Genomic DNA, 15,301 nt, shown 5'->3' on the forward strand with positions numbered 1-15,301 from the left:
AGGGCCTGGGAAGATTGCAAACTATTTTGCACCCCCGGCATGAATCTCATTTTGGCTTCACATCGAATTTTTCCAACATTTGCGCCAGGTGCAACACAGCTGGAAAATCGCCCCCCTTTGGTTCCACAAGATCTGCATGCTGATCACCTCTACCAATATTAGAATATAGAACAGACAGTACAAAAGGAGGCCATTCGACCCATCAAGTCTGCACCGACCCACTTAAGCCCTCACTTCCACCCTATCCCCGTAACCCAACAACCCCATGCACCCTTTTTTGGTCACTCAGGGCAATTTATCATGGCCAATCCACCTAACCTGCACGTCTTTGGACTGTGGGCGGAAACCGGAGGAAACCCACACAGACACGGGGAGAAAGTGCAGACTCCGCACAGCAGTGACCCAGCGGGGAATCGAATCTGGGACCTGGCGCTGTGAAGCCACAGTGCTAATCACTTCTGCTACCATGCTGCCCATTGTCATGTTTAGATGCATCTGTGTCAGGTAGGTTGATGTGGATGATTTCAAGAAGGCTTTTTCCTCATGTTGGTTCTCTCTCTAACTGTAAAAGCCTAGTCTGACAGTCTTCAAGACTATTGGTTCCTCCATTGCAATCATGTAAATTTTGGCCCCATGTGTTAGCATGTTGCTTTACTGGGAGCTGGCAGCAACACCAATTCTAGTTCCTGCCCCTTCACAGTAACAATGAATAATACCTTGGAATGACAGCACGTCATTCCCTACATTCCTATGGTTCACGTTAATATTAAATTTAATAATAATTTCACCTATATCCCTTCTCTCTCTCCTTGTTCTGTGACTGGGCTATTCCAACAATGGGTGTGATGGATTAAATCTGAGTCAGGCTTCTTGAATTATCTGTTTAACTTGTGACATTATTCATTGGACCGGAGCTAGTATAAGGAGAGGTGTAATGTGATTTCAGCGGCAGAGTGCAAGGCAACACATAATATAGGAAGTTTCCAAATATCTCAACACTGGAGCCATTCACACAAATTTTCATGTAATTTTTTCATCTGTCTTCATTTGTTTACTCAATTCCCTCCAAGAAGAAACAATTGTGTTTAAATAATTCTGTAAACTTTATTCATCCTCAATTTCTCCCCTTCTCAATTCAATGGTCAGTGGGAGAACCTTTCATCCTCAAATGTATCACAGGTTTGAACACTTCTTGAAACTTTGCCCAGTCCAGTGAATAAAGCCTCTGGGATAAGTCTTTCATTATAATTATAACCTATTATCTCAAAGCAAAATCTAAGGAGAGCTGGATAGATGTTTTACATTTGCTTTGCCCAGGTATGTGTGGGGTGGAGCTGACACAAACTTGGCAGAATCGTTTTGTCACTTTGCAACACGAAATGTTTTGCTACAGGGAATGATTGATGCAGAGTGGCATAACCCGCATGGGTCTTACGGGGTGGGATTGATTAACAAACCCGTGGGCCTTGCAGAATACAAGCTCCCCGATAACAGGGCGGGAAACCTCTCATAATGTCTGGCTATGTATAAATAGAATTGGCCTGTAAGGTGCCAACTTATGAAAACCCAGTAGGAAGCTGTAGATAATAGCAGTTATAAAATGAAGCAAGTTTTCATTTGTACAAATTCTGTGTGGATTCTTCGTGGCCTTATAAAACAGACACAATTACAGCTTTCAGAACACAGATGGTTTTGCGCAGCTGGCTGGATAGTTGGTTCAAGACACAAAGCTGGTTTTAATTCCTGTCCCAGCAGAGGTTATTCATGAAGGCTCCGACTTCTCAAGCTTTCCCCTCACATGAGATGCGGTAACCCTCAAGTTAAATCACCCGCAGTCAGCTCTCAAAGGGCAGATCAGCACATGGTCCTCTGGGACTGTGGCGACTGCAGAAGCTGATCTCGATCCACAGGACAATGTGATTAATTTTGAATTGCTCTTGTTGGCACAGATACAATGAGCTGAATAGCTTCCTACTGTAAACGTTTTATAGATTAAATAAGTAAGGGATGGTAAAAATTCATTTTTCAGATATAATGGAATGAACAGTCTTTTGCATTAAAGTTTTAAAGTAATGATTTTAGGGTGCAGAATATTCACAATTTACAACATTATTTAAAGACATTCAATGGCAGTACTTATTTCTGAAGGTATGACTTACAATTGGTCCCCGCGGTCCTAGAGGTCCAGGAGGTCCTTGAATACCTGGAAAGCCCTGTAATATGAAAGAGATCAAAATAAGTGACTGTATCTTTGAAAATTTAGCATATAATCCCCTCAATAATTCAGTTGTTTAGTGGCACACTCTTGACATGGGTCAGCTGGAATTGGCATGGACAGAAAATCAGCTACTAATTTCTGTTAGGGCCTTTTTAAGTGGGGCTCTATATCTGCTCCAGGTATAACCCATCACATCAGAGGGATGGGATGGACCAGGCTAAGACTAAGACTCATTCTCAAATGGAGAGTTTTCTCAGCCCCAGCATCTTCCAATGCCAAGTGCCTGGATATGCCTGGTGACCAATTGGCTGAATGGTGTAAAGTGCTCCCTGGTTTAGCTTAATAATTACATACAGGTTTCAAGTACATCTGAAGCTACAATGGTCTCATTAAGCACACAAGATAACTGCTGTCAAAATAGACACACTCCACTCTAAACACAAGTTAGTATCTGTGGATTTCTCCTCAGAATCCTCCCAGATGACTGTCACATGAGAGTTTCCAAACTCCACTCCCAAAAACATGTATTAAAATCTTCTCTTATGATTATGCTTTCCCTTAGCGGCTTGCATTCCAAACTCCAGGTCCAGATTTTCCACATGAAACTTCAACATTACACTCCACTTTTAACAGCAAATCTAGTTCACGACTTTACACCAACCCCTTTAGGATTTCTTTGTCTTGACTGCTGTGCAAACTGTTCAGAATTGCTTTAACTCTCGGACTGTATTAAAATGGCATCAGATGCTTGAAAGCTGCTGTTCCACTTTAAATTTGGTTATTGCAAGTGTCTTGTTAACTCAGAACACTTTGTTTACTCTTTCTTGAATTCTTCTGAACAATACCTTGGTCTCTGTTCTCTTAACTTTAGTCCTTTCTTTCTCTTCATACAGGTGAGCATTGTGTTGGTTCTTGTGCTGACCTGGTTGACCAATTGGTCTTCTATGGTTGTGCCGGGGAGGAGGGAATCGTACCTCCCTCCCAGGGCACCTAATTGTTGGGTGCCTTGATGATGGTTCTTCTTCACAGGTGGGAGCTCCCCCTTTGGCCAAGATTGGAATAATCATCCTATATGGGGGTTACCCTGGATGGGGTTGAAAAGGTACAGACTCGACGGAGGTGCAGGCTACTGGAGTGAGCTGGAGGCTCTGCGACTTTAGTTCCTTGTATGTTGGTTGGTGCTGGGCTAGGCCCGGTGGTCTGACTATTATCCTGTTGATTTGATTTGATTTGTTGTCGCATGTACCGAAGTACAGTGAAAGGTATTTTTCTGCGGCCGAGGAACGTACACAGTACATACATTGTAGACACAAGAATAATCAACAGAGAACATTGACAAGTGATATATCGATAAAACAGTGATTGGTTACAGTGCGGAACAAGGGGCCAAACAAAGCAAATACATGAGCAAGAGCAGCATAGGGCGTCGTTTATAGTGTTCTGATAGGGAACAGATCAGTCCGAGGGGGAGTCATTGAGGAGTCTTGTAGCTGTGGGGAAGAAGCTGTTTCTATGCCTGAATGTGCGAATCTTCAGACTTATGTACCTTCTGCCTGATGAAAGGGTCTGGAAGAAGGCAATGCCTGGGTGGGAGGGATCTCTGACAATGCTGTCTGCCTTCCTGAGGCAGCGAGAGGTGCATACAGAATCAATGTGAGGGTGGCAGATTTGTGTGATGCGTTGGGCTGAGTTCATTACAGTCTGCAGTTTCTTGTGATCTTGGACTGAGCAGTTGCCATACCAGGCTGTGATGCAGCCGGATAGAATGCTCTCTATGGCACATCTGTAGAAGTTTGTAAGAGTCGATGCAGACATGCCAAATTTCTTTAGCTTCCGTAGGAAGTAGAGACGTTGTTGGGCTTTCTTGACTGTTGCATCAACGTGAGTGGACCAGGACAGACTGTTGGTGATGGTGACCCCCAGGGACCTAAAGCTACTGACCATCTCCACTTTGGAGCCATTGATGCAGACAGTAGTGTGTGATGTGCTGTGCTTCCTGAAGTCGATGATCAGTTCATTGGTCTTTCCAACATTTAGAGAGAGGTTGTTTTCGGTACACCATGCAACCAAGTGATTTATCTCCCTCGTGTAGTCTGATTCGTCGTTGTTTGAGATACGGCCCACCACAGTCATATCATCCGCAAACTTACATATTGAGTTGGAGTTAAATCTTGCCACACAGTTATGTGTGTATAGGGAGTACAGTAGAGGACTGAGCACACATCCTTGCGGGGCTCCGGTGTTGAGGACTGTTGTGGAGGAGGTGCTGTTGCCTATCCTGACAGATTGCGGTCTGTTGGTGAGGAAGTCAAGGATCCAGTTGCACAAGGAGGGGTCAAGACCAAGATTGCAGAGTTTGGTTATTAGTCTTGTTGGGATAATGGTGTTGAAGGCGGAGCTGTAGTCTATGAACAGCAGTCTTACATAGGTGACCTTGATGCCCCTTGGGGCTCAGGATGTCCCTTTCTGAGGGTGTTGCGAGGGGTTTCCTGGGAGGCTGGGTTTTGTTTCTTTGCCTCCTTGATACACAGGGGCCTGGGAGGGGTCGACGTCTGTGCCTTGGTGGATACATTGTTACTCCACCTGGATGGGTGGGTCACCATCTTGTTGATTGAGTGACCTGTTCTCCTATTCACTGGTCGGTGTTGTCATCTGGTGAGATAGCTCTGGTAGGTTTTCTTCTTCGCCCTTCTTTTCCCTCTTTCCTAACTTGGGAGGCCCTGAAGGCTTGACCATAGTCTGAACATAGTGTCATTGTTGCCAGTCCTCTCTTTCTCTCCTCATTAGTGTATGGGATCATTTTGGTCCAGATCTGAGCCTTTTTGGGGGGGATTAGTTCCAATGTGCGGCCTTAGAACTGGGATTTCTGTGTATTTTCTTTTGTTTTTTTCTTTGCAAGGGTGGGTATAACAAATCCACTCTTGGCTTCTACAAGGGTGCAGATAGTCTTGGATCCAGAAATAGAAGGTTACTTTGGGTCATTAGTGCCATTGGCGCTGCTGGAGTTGAGGGGGATGTACTTTGGTGTGCACCCGATCATGACGCGGCAAATTAGTTCTGACTCATGATTGTGTTAAGCCAGTTGTGATGTCATTCTCCTGTTCTATTCTGTGCTCATATCGGTGAAGCCGCTTCTTTTGTTTTTCCCTCCCTTGCTTATGGCAATGTATTATTTTGTAACTTTATTGTGCTATTTTATCAAATGTACAATCTCAATAAACATATATTTTTTTAAATAGCAGTGTGGCTGGAGTGCCATAGTTTGGCATAGGGCGGATGAGAAGTCATGTAGGGTGAGTGGGTGGGTGGAGGGGCATGACGATGACATGAATGAAGCATGACAGGGTTTGAGTGAAACGGGCTGGAAGGCCTTTGTATTTTTATTTTAACTGGGACCAAGTCCACAGCTTGTCTCCACACCCATGTGGCTGTCCCGCCTGAATGGAAAATTTTCCACATTTGTGCTACCAGCCTGGCTAATGAAAGTTCATGCCTTTGTCCCAGGTGGGTAACACAGAGAAACCTCTTGTTTGTAATTAGTCACCATCGTATTCTAACTTTCTGAGAGGGAACTCACTGGGAGGCAATCAGGATTAGGACCGTGGTTAGATTTCACCCAACTAAAGGCATCATCCATGAATAGTGATCTGAAACCCTACTGATCCGTATTGCCTCTTATCATGTGATAAATCTATAATTTGTTCTTGGAATATCTGGAAGCTGCCTTTCTACTGCAGAATCAGCAAAATTAAATCTTTCAATTTTGACAATCACTAAATGTCTCAAGTGCTTTACAGCCAATGAGGTACTTTTATTGAATGTAGTCACGGTTATAGTGTAGGAGATAAGTTAGGATAGAAAGCATGCATCTTCTCGTGAACCAACCTGTAAACTGTGCTTTTTTGGATGACTAAATTGGTACTTACCCTTGCTCCCTGTGGTCCTGATGTACCTGCTGGACCCATCCGACCAGTTGATCCCTGTTAAGAAACAAAGCTTTCATCAGACATTGATGTTAAAATTCATCATCATGGGCGAAATTCTCCGTAATCGGCGCGATGTCCGCCGACCGGCGCCCAAAACGGCGCAAATCAGTCCGGCATCACGCCGCCCCAAAGGTGCGGAATCCTCCGCATCTTGGGGGGCCGAGCCCTAACCTTGAGGGGCTAGGCCCATGCCGGACTGATTTCCCCCCCCCCCCCGCCAGCTGGCGGGAAAGGCCTTTGGTGCCCACCAGCTGGCGCGGAAATGACATTGCCGGGCGGCGCATGCGCGGGAGCGCTAGCGGCCGCTCACGGCATCCCCGCGCATGCGCATTGGAGGGGGTCTCTTCCGCGTCCGCCATGGTGGAGACCATGGCGAAGGCAGAAGGAAAAGAGTGCCCCCACGGCACAGGCCCGCCCGCGGATCGGTGGGCCCAGATCGCGGGCCAGGCCACCGTGGGGGCACCCCCCGGGGCCAGATTGCCCCGCGCCCCCCCAGGACCCCGGAGCCCGTCCGCACCGCCTTGTCCCGCCGGTAAGAGAGGTGGTTTAATCCACGCCGGCGGGACAGGCATTCCAGCAGCAGGACTTTGGCCCATCCTGGCCGGAGACTCGCTGGGAGGGGCCCGCCAACCGGCGCGGTGTGATTCCCGCCCCCCGCCGAATCTCCAGTGCCGGAGAATTCGGCAACCGGCGGGGGCAGGATTCACGCCAGCCCCCGGCGATTCTCCAACCCGGCGGGGGGTCGGAGAATCTCGCCCCATATGTTTACTTTCGAATTGCACAGCTGACTTTAATCATTAGTCTGTAGAAACACAAAACAACAGACAAGTGCTTAAATTCTGGGTACGTTGCTAAGATCTCCATTTTAAATTGCTGTTCAAACAAATTTACACCCACCAACAATAAACAATAATCAGTCACAAATATGTCAATCCCCATATCAATAGCAACAATCCCATCCTCCCACCAAACCCCAAACATTAGCCCGCATGTTCACACAAACAAATGACAAAAAGGAATTAGGGATCACCCATAGTCGCCATTAACATACACAGCCGCCCTCCCCCCAACCCTCCCACCCACATGCCCCAACTAATGTTCGATGTTATCCAGTTCTTGAAAGTGCATAATGAATAATGCCCATGAATTCTAGAACTTGCCTTCATTGGCCGGGGCATTGAGTATAAGAATTGGCAAGTCATGTTGCAGCTGTATAGAACCTTAGTTAGGCCACACTTGGAGTATAGTGTTCAATTCTGGTCGCCACACTACCAGAAGGATGTGGAGGCTTTAGAGAGGGTGCAGAAGAGATTTACCAGAATGTTGCCTGGCATGGAGGGCATTAGCTATGAGGAGCGGTTGAATAAACTCGGTTTGTTCTCACTGGAACAAAGAAGGTTGAGGGGCGACCTGATAGAGGTCTACAAAATTATGAGGGGGGTAGACAGAATGGATAGTCAGAGGCTTTTTCCCAGGGTAGAGGGGTCAATTACTAAGGGGCATAGGTTTAGTGTGAGAGGGGCAAGGTTTAGAGTAGATGTACGAGGCAAGTTTTTTACCCAGAGGGTAGTGGGTGTCTGGAACTCACTACCGGAGGAGGTGGTGGAAGCAGGGACGATAGTGACATTTAAGGGGCATCTTGACAAATACATGAATAGGATGGGAATAGAGGGATACGGACCCAGGAAGTGTAGAAGATTGTAGTTTAGTCGGGCAGCATGGTCGGCACGGGCTTGGAGGGCCGAAGGGCCTGTTCCTGCGCTGTACATTTCTTTGTTCTTTATTCTAACCCCTCCATCCTTTGCCTCAGTTCAAACGTAACCTTCTCAAGAGTCAAGAATTCCAACAGGTCCCCCCGCCACGCCAGGGCACAGGGTGGAGAGGTTGTTCTCCAACCTATCAAGATCCGCCTTTGGGCGATCAACGAGGCGAATGCTACAACATCTGCCTCCGCACCTATTTCCAACCCTGGCTGGTCCGACACCCCGAATATGGCCTCCCGGGGGTCGGGGTCCAGTTTCATATGCACCACTTTAGAAATTACCCTAAAAACCTCCTTCCAGTAATCCTCTAGCTTTGGACAGGACCAAAACATCTGAATGTGATTAGCGCCCCCACCCCCCGCAACGTTCACACACATCTTCTACTCCTTCAAAGAATCGGCTCATCCTCGCCCTCGTGAGGTGTGCACTGTATACCACCTTCAGCTGTATCAGCCCCAACCTCGCGCATGAGGTGGAGGCATTCACTCTCCGTAACACCTCACACCAGAAACCATCCTCCATATCCTCTCCCAACTCTTCCTCCCACTTTGCTTTGATCCCTTCCAGTTGTGCCTTCTCCTCTTCCAAAATAGCTCTGTAAACCGCTGACGCTACCCCCTTCTCCAGTCCCCCTGTCGTCAGCACCTCCTCCAGCAGTGTGGAGGCCGGCTCCACCGGGAAGCTGTGTATCTCCTTTCTGGCCAAATCTTGAACCTGCACGTATCTAAACATTTCCCCCTGCTCCAGCCCATACTTCGGTTCCAGCTCCTTCAATCCTGCAAACCGACCCCGAATAAACAAACCTTTTAATGTCTTAATCCCCTTCTCTTCCCATTTCCGAAAATTTCCATCCCACCTCCCTGGCTCAAATCTGTGGTTCCCCCAAATCGGCATTTCCCTTGACCCTGCTCCCAACCCGAAGTGTTGGCAAAACTGCCTCCAAATTCTCAATGAAGCTATTATTACCGGACTCCCTGAGTATTTCCCTGGGGCTATCGGGAGCGGCGCTGTTGCTAGTGCTTTCAGCCCCGACCACCTGCACAAACTCTCCTCCATTCTGACCCACTGGGCATCAACCCCTCTGACCCAGCTCCGCACCTTCTCCACATTCACCGCCCAGTAGTAACACATCGGGTTTGGAAGACCCAAACCTCCTGCCTGCCTTCCCCTCTGTAGCAGCACCTTTCTAACTCTGGCCACCTTCCCTCCCCATATGAACGAAGTAATCCTTCCCTCAATCTCTCTGAAAAAAGCCTTTGGCAGGAAAATGGGCAGGCATTGAAAAATAAACAGAAATCACAGCAACACGTTCATTTTAGCCGCCTGTACCCGACCCGCCAGTGACAGAGAGAGACCATCCCACCTTGCCAGATCAGCTTTCACTCTCCCCACCAAACTAGAAATGTTGTACCTGCGGAGCCCCCCCACCCCCACCCCCGGGCAACTTGCAGCCCAAGGTACCTCAAGTGAGTCCCTGCCCTACGGAATGGCAGCCCCCCCACCCCTGCCCAGACCCCAGGCCGAGACACCACAAAATACTCACTCTTGTCTAGATTTAGTTTGTTCCCCGAGAAAGACCCAAACACTCGAAGCAGCTCCAATATTCCCCCTATCGAAACACTCGGTTCCGACATGCATAACAGCAAGTCATCGGCATATAAGGACACCCTATGCACTATATCACCAACACCCCCCCCATCTCCCCCCGCACTATTCCTTTCCATACCCCCGATCTTCTTAATGCGATGGACAACAGCTCAATCGCGAGTGCAAACAGCAGGGGGGACATAGGACATCCCTGCCTAGTCCCACGGTGGAGAGAAAGTATCTCGAGCTGATGTTGTTTGTGCGGCTACTTATATCGTAGCTTTACCCAGTTCACAAATCTTGGTCCAATCCCAAAACGCTCCAGGACTGCCATCAAGAACCCCCATTCTACCCGGTCAAACGACTTCTCAGCGTCCAATGCCACAATCACCTCTGTTTCCTTCCCCTCTACCGGTGCCATAACGACGTTCAATACCCTTCTAACATTTGAAAAGAGCTGCCTTCCTCTTACGAACCCCATCTGATCGTCACCTGTCACCTTCGGGAGGCACACCACCAGGGAAATCGATGCCTGCCCCAAAGTTAGTGGCAAACAACCTTCCCTATTGCCTCTTCAAACATCCCCACCATCAGGGATGCCAGCTTATCCTTGAATTTTTTATAATATTCCACCAGAAACCCATCCGGCCCTGCCACCTTCCACGACTGCATCCTCCTAATCGCATCCTTTAGCTCCTGCTCCACTATCGCTCCTCTAATGTAGAATTTCATAGAATTTACAGTGCAGAAGGAGGCCATTCGGCCCATCGAGTCTGCACCGGCTCTTGGAAAGAGCACTCTACCCAAGTCCACACCTCCACCCTATCCCCATAACACAGTAACCCCACCCAACACTAAGGGCAATTTTGGACACTAAGGGCAATTTATCATGGCCAATCCACCTAACCTGCACATCTTTGGACTGTGGGAGGAAACCGGAGCACCCGGAGGAAACCCACGCACACACGGGGAGGATGTGCAGACTCCGCACAGACAGTGACCCAAGCCGGAATCGAACCTGGGACCCTGGAGCTGTGAAGCAATTGTGCTATCCACAATGCTACCGTGCTGCCCTGTAGCCCTGTCTCCCTCCCCTAACCTCAGGTACTCCAACCCATCTAGAAATTCCTGCATCTCACGGTCTCCCACAGGTGGCTCTGACCTGTACAACCTCTCATAAAATTCCTCAAAAACGTTGTTAAAAAGACCCGGAGCCACCACCAACTTCCCTGCCCTATCCCGCACTTGAACAATTTCCCTTACCGCTGCCTCCCTCCGGAGCTGACCTGCCAACATATGCCCTGCCTTATCTCCATGTTCGTAAACTGCACCCCTTGCTCGTCTCAGTTGCCTTCCTCGTAGATAGTCGGTCAAAGCTCGCCTGTAGTTCCTTCCTCTTTTCCAGCTTCGCTGGGTCTCCATCTTCTGCATAACCCCTATCTACCTCCAACAACTCATCTATTACCCTTTGCTGCTCCAACCTCTCCTCTTTGTCCACCCTGGCCTTAAACAAAATCACCTCACCCCTCACCACCGCCTTTAGATCCTCCCAGACAACTGCCTTCAACACCTCACCCATACAGTTGAAACCTACATATTCCATAATTACCTTTTCAATTTTGTCACAGAACCCTTGGTCCCCCAAAGGTCCCACATCTAATTTCCACCCCGGCCTCTGCGCTACTCCCTTCTCCAGTATCATATCCAGCCATTGATCTGATACTGCAATTGCCGAGTATTCCGACCCCTTAACTCCAGCCAGTAAAGCCTCCACCACGAAAAAGTTGATCCGCGAGTATACCTTACGGACTGCTAAGAAAACGAGTACTCCCGTTCCCTCGGGTGCAGAAACCTCCAAGGATCCACCCCTCCCATTTCCACCATTAGCCCAGCCAACGCCTTCGCCCCCACTCACCCCCCCCACCCCCCCTCGATGGGACCAGCAAGCGCGGCCATGACCTGTCAAACCTTGGCTCCTGCACCAAGTTCCAGTACCCCCCCACTATTAGTTTGTGTGTGTCCAAGTCGGGGATGGCCCCAAACACCTTCTTTGCGAATCTCACATCGTCCCAATTGGGACCATATACACTTAACAGCGCCACTAACCTCCCCTCCAGCGCCCCTGTCACAATCACATATCTACCCTCCTGATCTGCCACCACCTTCTCCATCTGGAAGCGTACTCTTTTGCTGACCATTAGCGCTACTTCTCGAGCCCTTCCGTCAAATCCAGAGTGAAACACCTGGCTAACCCAGCCCCTTTTAAGTCTCATCTGGTCCTTCACCCTCAAGTGAGTATCCTGCAGCATTGTTACATCGGCTTTCAAACTTATAAGATGCGCAAGCACTCTTGACCTCTTGACCGGACCTCCTAACCTCCTCACGTTCCACATGATTATCCTAACGGGGGGGGGTCTCTCACCCCCGCACCCTTCTTATCCACCATCATCATACCACCGGGCCCTGCCCCATGAGCCTGACCCGCCCCTTTCCATTATTTATATCAAATCCCTTCCCCCCCCTTCCAAAACCCCCCCCTACATTCCCTCTTGAAAAAACATCTCCCAGCATCAATCCCCCCCCCCCCCCGCCTCGCTCGCCTCATAGGCGAAACCTGCTAACCAGGCTCCAATGTCCGCAGCCCTCCTCTCGCCTTACGTCCGTTCACTAGCCGACTTTAGTTAACTCACGCGGGTGGCTCCCCCCACCAAGGTATACTGTCCCCTCCCACCCAGTCCCAGAGAAAGAAAAGACAAAAACAACAATCCAACCTATACAATTCACTAAAATAAGATATAATCGTCGCAACACAGACTGCCAATCAACCCAACCAATAACTTGAACTCTGTAACAATGTGAAGTGAAGTAAATTACAATACAAGTCAGTAAAAAGAAAGTTATTACATTTATACATTTTCCAGCTCCCCAATCACAGTCCACAGACTCTCTTCCAACTCCGCTCCTCACGTCTATCCCAAGCCTTCTGCCCTCACGAACGCCTCAGCCGCCTCCGCTGTCTCGAAATAAAAGTCTTTGGCATCATACGTCACCCTCAGCTTCGCCGGATATACCATACCAAATCGCACCCCCTTTTTGTACAGTGCCGCCTTCACTCGCCCGAACGCCGCTCATCTTTTTGCCAACTCCACCATCAAGTACTGGTAGATCCGAACTCCAGCACCATCCCACTGCACCTCGCGCTTCTGCTTCACCCAGCTAAACACCTTCTACTTCATGCAGTACTTATGGAAGCAGTAATTACTGCTCTTGGCGACTCATTCACTTTGGGCTTCGGCCTTAATGACCGATGAGCTTGGTCCAACTCGTGCAGGGAGGGGTTCTCACCCTCCCCCATCAACTCCGTCAACTTCTTAGCAAAGTACTCTGTTGGCCTTGGGCCCTCTGTCCCTTCAGGCAAGCTCACAATTCTCAGATTGTGGCGTCTCGAGCGGTATTCCAAGTCCTCGAGCTTTGCTCGGAGTCCTCTGTTGACCACCACCACCCTCCGCAGCTCGTACCCCATCGAGGTGAACTGGTCGTTGTGCTGCGACATGGCCTCCTCCACTTCCTTCATCTTCTCGCCCTGCTCTCTCACCTCGGCCAATGCCTTTGCTACCGCCACCCTCACCGGGGCGATTGCCTCCTCCACCAATGACTTCAATGCGACCGCCATCTCCTTCCTCAAAGCCTCCATGTGCCTCGCAAACTGCTTTTCCATCTCCATCGCCATCACCTCGGTCATCCTCTCCACCGTAAATAGTGTGGCCCCACCATGCAGTCTTGTCAGCACTTTTGCTGGTCCTCTCATTCAATGGCGAGCCCGCGTTTCCTCCCTTCCTCGATGCTGCATCCTTTAACGACTTATTATTTTTCCTTTTTTTTTCACCCTTCTTTCCTTCTTCAATCATTTTATTTTAATTTATGGAAAAACAAAAAATCTTCCTTCAAAAAAAAGAAAAAAAAAACTCCAAAATTTCCCTGGGACTGGACTTCAGTCTTCTTACCACATTCTAGATTGGAGCCACCAGATGTGGGACATCTGACCTACATCGCGCCCTGGCTTCGGGCCTGCAGCCTCGCCCTCCGTTTGGCTCCGCCCCCGCTGCTCCGACCTCCACTCGCGCTGGGCCCGCGGCGCGCCTCAGCACCAGCCGCCCGACACCTGCGCGGGGTTTCTCACCGGTTTTCAAACCGGCCCCACTTGATGCCCGGGACGGCCCCAAAGGCCGACAATACTCGGGGGTGGGGGGGGAGAGCGAAGGATCGGTGAAACCCCCGAAAGCGCTGCAAATAGTGGCCACCGGACGGAGCTCATCTCAATGCGGCCGACCCGCTCGCAAAGGCCACCGGAAGTCCAAACAAACTCTTAAACCACTTTTCTTAAAATAAACTGTCCGACGCATAGCACCCAACATTTCTCTGCATTGCTCCACTTGTGACCTTCATCGATGTGAAATAACAGAGATAAGAAATGTCTTCACCCAGGGAGTGGTCGGTCTGTGGAATTTGTTACCACAGGAATTGTTGAAGCCAAAATTTTGTGAGTGGAATTCTGCATCAGCTGACGCCAAAATTAGGAAATGCGTTTGGGCGGAGAATCAGTCATGAGGCCAAAATCGTGGCCGGCGCCGGTCACCCACCAGAATGCCATGACAGCGGCGTCAATGACTTCTGCTCCGCACGTACAGTGTCGGCTATTCATATATCATTAGCGGGCCTGACCCAGTATTCTCCGGGACCTCCACAATGCTCCACCTCTGCCGAGAAGAATTATCAACATCAAGTTTCACTTATGGTTTCAAAAACTGGGAAACAGGCGTCGTGGTGCTGAGGAGGAGAGCGGGGTAAGGAAAGTGTCCAACATCGCCATAATGTGCTGACAATTGTGCCGCTGGTCGGAGGGCTTCTACCAGGGCTGGGGGGGGAGTAGCAGGGGGCAGCCAGGAGGTGGGTCGTGGGGTCAGGGTGGAGAGGCACGGAACACTATTGCCGCAGCCTGCAAGGCAGCCATGCGGTTGCGCGCGCCGCTGACTGTCTACTGTGACCTTAGTGACACGGTTGTATGGGTGTTCCCCCATGCCTGCCCCCTATGTACACTTTTGGCCCCAGCATACCCATCAACGGGGTGGGTTCACTCCAGCACAACCAGTGCCATCTTGTTTGCTGGAATGAGTGAGTGTGGGGGGAGTGGAGTGCGAATATGCAGCTGCAGTATGTCAACCTCTTGAGTGTCATTCCCGCCCCGCGAATCCAACACCATTTTTCATTGGAATCAATCATGTTCCATGTGGTGCCGGTGCTAGCCCATCAACGATTGATTAATTGCTCTGGAAACAGCGCCAATTTTGCTGCCGTAGATGTCTACTGATTCTGTCCCGCTGTCAACACGTCTCTGAAATGGAGAATCACGCCCACTCTGTTTTCAAGAAGCAGTTAGATATACCATGTAAGATGATGTGGACCAATGGATATAGGGGGAAAGCGGGATTAAGCTATGAGTGGATGATCAGCCATGATCATAGTGAATGGCGGAGCAGGCTCGAAGGGCCGAATGGCCTCCTCCTGCTCCTATTTTCTATGTTTCTATGTTTGAATGGTTAGCTGCAAGGGAGTCATGGAGGGCAGGTTGGCAGGAGAGTGTGGAATTCAGGCCCCACTCAGAACAGCCATGATCTTGTGGGTTCCAAGAGCCTTTCTTGTGATCTTATGACCACTGTTCACAAAAAATATCAGTGACACCTTTTCAT

General features: G+C 49.3%; 1 protein-coding gene across 5 annotated transcripts in view; it reads right to left on the reverse strand.

Annotated features, from left to right (window-relative positions):
* The window catches only part of LOC140428040 (collagen alpha-1(XII) chain-like), a 462,913-nt gene that overhangs the window by 56,882 nt on the left and 390,730 nt on the right, over positions 1 to 15,301 (reverse strand). For all 5 annotated transcript variants that reach the window (XM_072514040.1, XM_072514030.1, XM_072514048.1 and 2 more), the window contains 2 exons: positions 6,145 to 6,198; positions 2,160 to 2,213 (listed from right to left, as the gene is read on the reverse strand). In XM_072514040.1, the coding sequence (XP_072370141.1) occupies positions 2,160 to 2,213; positions 6,145 to 6,198 (108 nt within the window). The remainder of the gene's footprint in view (positions 1 to 2,159; positions 2,214 to 6,144; positions 6,199 to 15,301) is intronic.

This window comes from Scyliorhinus torazame, chromosome 1, assembly GCF_047496885.1.
Source record: "Scyliorhinus torazame isolate Kashiwa2021f chromosome 1, sScyTor2.1, whole genome shotgun sequence".
Taxonomy (NCBI): domain Eukaryota; kingdom Metazoa; phylum Chordata; class Chondrichthyes; order Carcharhiniformes; family Scyliorhinidae; genus Scyliorhinus; species Scyliorhinus torazame.